Here is a 6,394-nt window from a genome sequence, read left to right on the forward strand (position 1 = left end):
GCACACTAAAATTTCCAGAACTCCTGGGGAACTCCTGGGGATTATGAAATAATAATAACTGTAAAAGCATTTATTTTTGGTTTTATTGCAGTGTGGGGATTTGGTTGGGCTATTAAATTACCAGAATTGCACTAGCTCTCCAAATAGAGATTTGGTAGTAGAAACTGTCAACTGCAGTCTAACTGCAATATATTATTTAGAATAAAGTATGCATTCTTGTGTTTCTGCAACAGCAGTTTAGTAGACATTGCTCTCCCAACCTCCGCCTATTTGCTTTTCTTTTCTTAATTGTGTATTTCCCGTACAGTTCTCAGACTGAGTAAAAACACCTCTAGCTTTGGTTTCCACTGTAAATATTTGAGGTCTTGGTGTTTCACCTTTGTTGATATCCCCTAATGGCTTTAATTAAACTTCTTGTTAAACTAGTGAGTTGTCTTCTCATCTCAAGGTGGCCTTTTTTCTTCTCTGGGGACATTGTGTAAGAGGACTGGGAGTTTTCCACAGAGGAAAGAGTTCCCCCATTTAAAGATGAGCGGCTGCCCCCTAGACCTTTGTTACCGCAGGGACCCTCTAGCACTTTACATGGGTACACTTCATGCTCTGAAGTCTGCTTAGCCACTGATTAGCCTGCTCTTTTGCACAGTGAGTTTATCAAGCAAACTCCTTGTGTCCATCAGCATCCACAGAAAGTCCGTTGAATTCATGTGGAAAGGCTTGCTGAGGAGGAGGAGAGCATGGCCTGGGGAAGAGAGGAAAATCTGACAAAGACTTGCTGCATGCTGGATCTTGATACAGTTTTCATGGTCCTCCTTTCAGCACACGTTTGTCCCCTGCTTGCTTTGAAAAGGGCCAGGACAATGCAAATTAAAGTCAATGCAGATGCAAGACAATCCACAGATCATACTGCCACAAAATGTAAACATTTAGAGGAGTATTTGGTAGCATGGTTAATTTACAGACTTGCTTGCTAAAAAAAAAAATTAAAAAAATCATGTGTATAGCTGGGAGTTGACTGCTTTAGAACTGAATGCCTAGTAAAGATGAGTTTTCTTTGGAAGTCATAGCCCTGGAGACCAGAATGGAACCCCTTTACCCCCTTCTGCTAAACTACAGAAACAGACCTTGTAAAATTAGTGTATTTGTGTGTGTGTGTGCAATCACGCAGTGTTTCATGATCTGGCCTTAAAAAGTATTGCAGGTATTGACGGTTTAACAAGGTTTATAAGTGTCAGTCTTGTGTTTAGTGAGCCACTTAAAAACCAGGACTTCCAAAGATAAGCTGAAAATCTTGCCAAGTATTTCTGCAAAAATTGTTCCTAGATATATTCAAAGAGCATTGCCACTCTAACATGGTGCAGCTCTCCATGCAATCTGCTACCTCAGCACAGCAAGGTTATTTTGCTGTGCTCTCGGCACAGGACTTGTGTCCCAATACTGGCTCAGAGTCCAAAATTGCAGCTGCTCCGCACTCGGGACTGCCCCTGTTGAGCTCCATGGGAATCCCACAGTGACAGCAGCAGCTGCAGTTCTGTCCCATTAACTACAAACTAAGTGTTTGACCCAGGGTAGGTTACCTGATGGCTTTCTGTTGTTTCAGATCTCTCAGGAGGAAATCTAGATAAAAAGCAGAAGTTGAAGGAGAACTGGCCATGCGGACCTTTTGTAAGTGAGTAAATTAGGGTCTTTGTACCTCTTCACTGAAAGGACAAATACACTAAAAAGTAAATTAAGAGCTAATAGGACTTTTTGACTCAATTGGTGGGAGTCTTTAATTAATTGTAATTCATTAGTGTCACAAAACTTTTTAAATATTTTATAATAGACTTTGTATCCATAATTGAGTCTAAGAGAATTATTCTCTATGATGTCTCTCTAATGGTACATGTGTTCAGGGTACATTTTCCCCTTATTTGTCTTTCTAAAAATAAAGATCAAAGAATATTAACAAATGCTGTAAAAAGTGTAAAAAAAATGTATGCCGCAACTTTAACATGTCTCTCACACCATTTTGAAACACTGAAGTAGTACCTTCACCTAACCAAGGAAATCTTTCCTCTGGATCTAACTGAGCAGTTAGATTCTGCAGAACAGCAGAATCATTGCTTAAGCTGCTCCCTAATGACAGAAGAGGCTGTGACCTACAGTCATCTCATGCTCATGATAAGGAATTCCTTTCTGAAATGTCAGTGCTGCTCATTCAGAACTTTGTTCCTTGGTCTGGCAGAACTGATAAGAGGGACGGTAACTGCCATGCTCGCTATAAATTGTTGACGCCCAGGAAACATAAGCTCACTGGATGGCCCAATACTGTGGAAAAAGCAAAAAAGAGAGGACCTCAGTCCATGACCATGGGCAATGAGCCTCCCACATGGAGATGTGCTGTGTCTCAACTGACTGATGTTACTCTACATTTCTCTCGCTCTGTTGAGAGCCTTTTCCTGCCTGAGAATCCACTAAGACTTCTGGATAGTTTTTGAGGAGTGGGAATGTTCCACTGCCATCAGAAGACAGGAAGATAAACTCACACTAAGCTACAAAAAGCCACAGCTGATAGGGGTGGGGGAATAGCAGAGCAGGTGGGATGGCAGCGGAGTTTCAGTAGCTCATGAGCCATCGTGTCCCAGAGCAAACCTGGCTACAGGGCGGAAAGCTCATCATCATCATGTACTACATCATGAGCATCATCCCCCAGTGTTGGACTCCATTCCCTAAGGAGTCTCCACAGTCAGATGAGTCATTCAGGCAGAATTAGCCAGGTTAATTTAGACAGTTTAAATTCAGTATTATTCAAGGTGGGGAAGAATCAATGTATTCTTAACAATCCCACACTATCACTAACCTTACTGAAGAGTGCCTGCATGAGTATCTGCTTTGCTCTGAACTGGAACAAATGTGTTCAGAAAAATGATTTTTTTAAAACTTTTTCTTTAAAAAAAAAAACCAAAAAACATTAAAAATCCACTATGGCCTTTCTGGTCTTCTTATGGAAAACTAGTGGGTTATTTCTACAAACAAGAAGAAGCAGACAGCTTTTGATAATAACAAGAAATACAGTGACCTGAAGCAGTCACTGTAAAAATCTGTGATTGAAAGATCTTGTCAAGATATCAGGAGCTGCCAGAAAAGGTAAGTCTTCACCGGAAAACACATGAATTTGCAAAGTGTGTCCGTTAACCCCAATTAGTTCCTTGGGCTGGAACACTAATGAAAGCATGGCAAGCTGTAGTTCTGAGCTCAGAGTAAAGCTTACAGGGAGCTGGGGATTGAACTTAAGATCAAAAAGGGTTCATTGAAGTTCACACTGAGATGTTTTGGTTTTTCTCCTATTTTAACTATGTTAGCTAAGGCAGGTTAGGAAAGTCTGCCAAGAAATCACTTTGAACCCCAATGAAAACATGCAGGAACGTGGGTGACCTCTCAGACTCCCAGGACACTGGTTAATAGCCACTTAGCGTCTCCCATGACAAAGCCTTCTCAAAGACCCCATGCATGTGCAATATAGTATTGTGATTTCATGTCAAAGCTGGCAGGCCTCCTCTTCCTGTTGCAGTGCTCTGGGTGCACCTGTGCAGGTGTAGTGGTCCATCTGCTTTGCCTGATTACAGGAGCACATCTTTGCACTCTGCTTTGTTCCCAAGTGCCGCTGCCGGTCTCGGCTGTTGTAATTACTAAGCTATTGGTTTTGTTCACTTGTCCTTGCAATGACTTAGAGATTCTGTATGCTTTAAGTGCGTGATCGCTTCCTTTGATTTCTTCTGTAAGAAGTTAATATCACACACTTCAAAGGTAACTAACAGAAGCTTTGTGCAAGGAGGCTGTAATGGTACATTTTGGGATTGCATAACTTTGGCATGAACTCTGAAAATTTCTCCTTTAGTGTCACATCTCCCAGCTGGTAGTAGGCTTATCTCTCAAGAGACAGTTACTTTATTTTACTTACTGTAACTTTAGTTATTTTTGTCATTCTAAACTGTTTAAACTATCACATAAACCACTCCAAGTCCTCTTCTACTCTACTAAGGTCTGAAATCCAGTAGCATTTTATTTTTTTCTCTGAGCACAATTTAAAGGTATTAGGAAGTCAAGATTCTCACACCATAATAACATGGACTTCTTGAGTCATTGAATTTAGTCCCACCAACAAGCACCAATTTGGTAGTCTGTTCTGGGGAAAGAAGTTCCTGGCCCTGCTACACACCATGGAGCAGAATACGATTCAGACTTTTTGGTGGAAGAGTGTACAATTTATTAGCTCATGATTTAATTAGGATTGATAGCTCAGGAATCCACACACACAATGGGTAAAATAATGTGTCAAAGCTACATAAAGCTTTGTATAACTATGTCTTCCTTCAAAGGTTTGCCTGTTTTGATTTTCTTTGCTGTTACTTTGTTTGTCATGATTTGTTCTTAGAGCAAGTTGAGAAAAGAGTAAATAACTGGTTAGTAGCCAAGCGAATAAAGATTATATGTTGTCTTTTAGCTGCTGTTTTCTGTGAAGTCTTACTTATGTAAACAATTCATTGAGATCCAAAAGGAATACCTATTAGTGTAAAGCTGTACGATTTTTTCAGGATTGGGGCCTTAGCTGTATAACCTGCTAACAACTGAAATAATCTCTTGTTTCTCCAACAGTATTAGGAGTCAGAGTCTGCACAACTTCCATTCTAATGATCCTTTTCTAAATTATTCCATCTGGTTGTCTGAATTTTTTTCCAGAGAGCAAATTCAAATATCTGAGTACTTTAGATTACTGAAATGTATCTAACTCAAAAGGAGATCTTGAGTTCAATGCAGTGCTTTTTTCTAGCATCTCTTCATAGCTTTAAGACATTTCTCCATTCATCTATTATTCATATACATTATTGTCCCATGTTTACCTGAAGTGTTATTTGTAACTGAAGTACTTGGAACAGATAATTGCATCTATTACAACCATCAGACTCGTGCTTCAGTAGCAAAGGAAATTCTGACCTAAAGGAAGCTTAGCTCAGGTCACTGATGGGCAATTTGAAGAGCACTGCTTGGCTTTGTTTTGTATTAGAACAACTAAAACCTGAGAATCCACTAATTTTCATAGAGGCAGACTGCTGTAATAGAGCATATAAAATTGCATTAGGCTGGCCTTGTTTTTAAACTTCATTTTTTGTACCAAAGACACCTTCCAGATTCTTAAAGAGAGAGTTAGAACACTGAAAATGAGCAAAAGCATTTCTAATCTGTAGAAAGACAGGTGAACATAACAGCCAGTACTGAGTAAAGGCTCAAACATAGGTTTAGATGTAAAAAAAAAACCCCAGCAACTCTTTACCCTTAGTGGAAAACACAACTCATCAGAACCTCTCCTTCTTTTTCCACTTTTTCGGACATAGTCATCTCCTCTGTGCAAATCTGTCCATGGAAATTGCTTATTCTTGATAATATGTTTGAAGTTTTCCAGACCTCACACTGAATTCTGAGGGTATTTATATGTAGGCAAGGGCTTCTAAGACACTAAACAAAATGCAATGTGATGTGACCATGTCCATGAGCTTAGTGATTCCCTTTTCTAAAGGCCCTTGCTTTTTTTCAGTGGTGTGCATAGCTCAAATGGTCAGCCCACAACTAGATGTCCATCTCACTCACAATCTCTGGGACACTGCAGAGATGGCAATGCATTCTCTGCTTTGAAATAGATTTTTTTTTTTCCTAAAAATGGATGTAGACATAGAAATCATAGACCCAAGTTTTAATTTTGCCCTCTTTTTGGAGCAGGTAAACAAAATAAATCTCTCACTTCTCCTGAGAACAGAAAGAAGGATAGGTACAATATACGAATTCAATTTTTCAAAATCATGTCAGACACAAGTTACACAGGTAGTAATGTTCATATCTGACATCTGCACTTCATTTCTCTCTCTACCAAAATGGTTATACCTGTCAACCCACACAAAAAGACAAAAGGTTCTTAGGCCCACTTCCTTTAAGGCAACTTATGCATGCTTAGGATCTAAACTCTGATTTCAATGGTAGCCCAGCTATGTAAAGACAACCTCGATATTAATGATCAAATAGCCTAAAGAAGGACTATTAAAGTAATTTAACAGGGCTAGCTGTATAATTACTGCCTTATAGCAGTAATGCCATCTTAGTTTATATATTTCCTGCGTCATGCTTGAGAACCTTAGCCTGAAATATACCAGGGATGTAATAACTGCCTAATCTGTAACAAATGACAGATTATAAAAATTGATAACCAACCTCAGGAGAGACCTCTGTTATTCCAAACTGGGATAAACTTTGATGCAAAATGTTGATATTAAGGGAATGCAGCACTTCTTCAGATGGCAGTGCCTCAGAAATTCCTGGCTTTCTGTTCAGTGGAGACACAAACAGTTCCACACAGTTCTTCTTT

The 6,394-nt window shown here is 39.5% G+C and overlaps 1 protein-coding gene across 1 annotated transcript in view; it reads right to left on the reverse strand.

Moving 5' to 3' along the window:
* Nucleotides 1–6,394, reverse strand: part of PTPRR (protein tyrosine phosphatase receptor type R) — an 83,383-nt gene that overhangs the window by 58,936 nt on the left and 18,053 nt on the right. The window contains exon 4 of the mRNA XM_029086722.1: nt 6,241–6,387. Coding sequence (XP_028942555.1) covers nt 6,241–6,387 — 147 coding nt within the window. The remainder of the gene's footprint in view (nt 1–6,240; nt 6,388–6,394) is intronic.

This window comes from Antrostomus carolinensis, unplaced genomic scaffold (genome assembly GCF_000700745.2).
Source record: "Antrostomus carolinensis isolate BGI_N321 unplaced genomic scaffold, ASM70074v2 scaffold19169, whole genome shotgun sequence".
Classification (NCBI taxonomy): Eukaryota; Metazoa; Chordata; class Aves; order Caprimulgiformes; family Caprimulgidae; genus Antrostomus; species Antrostomus carolinensis.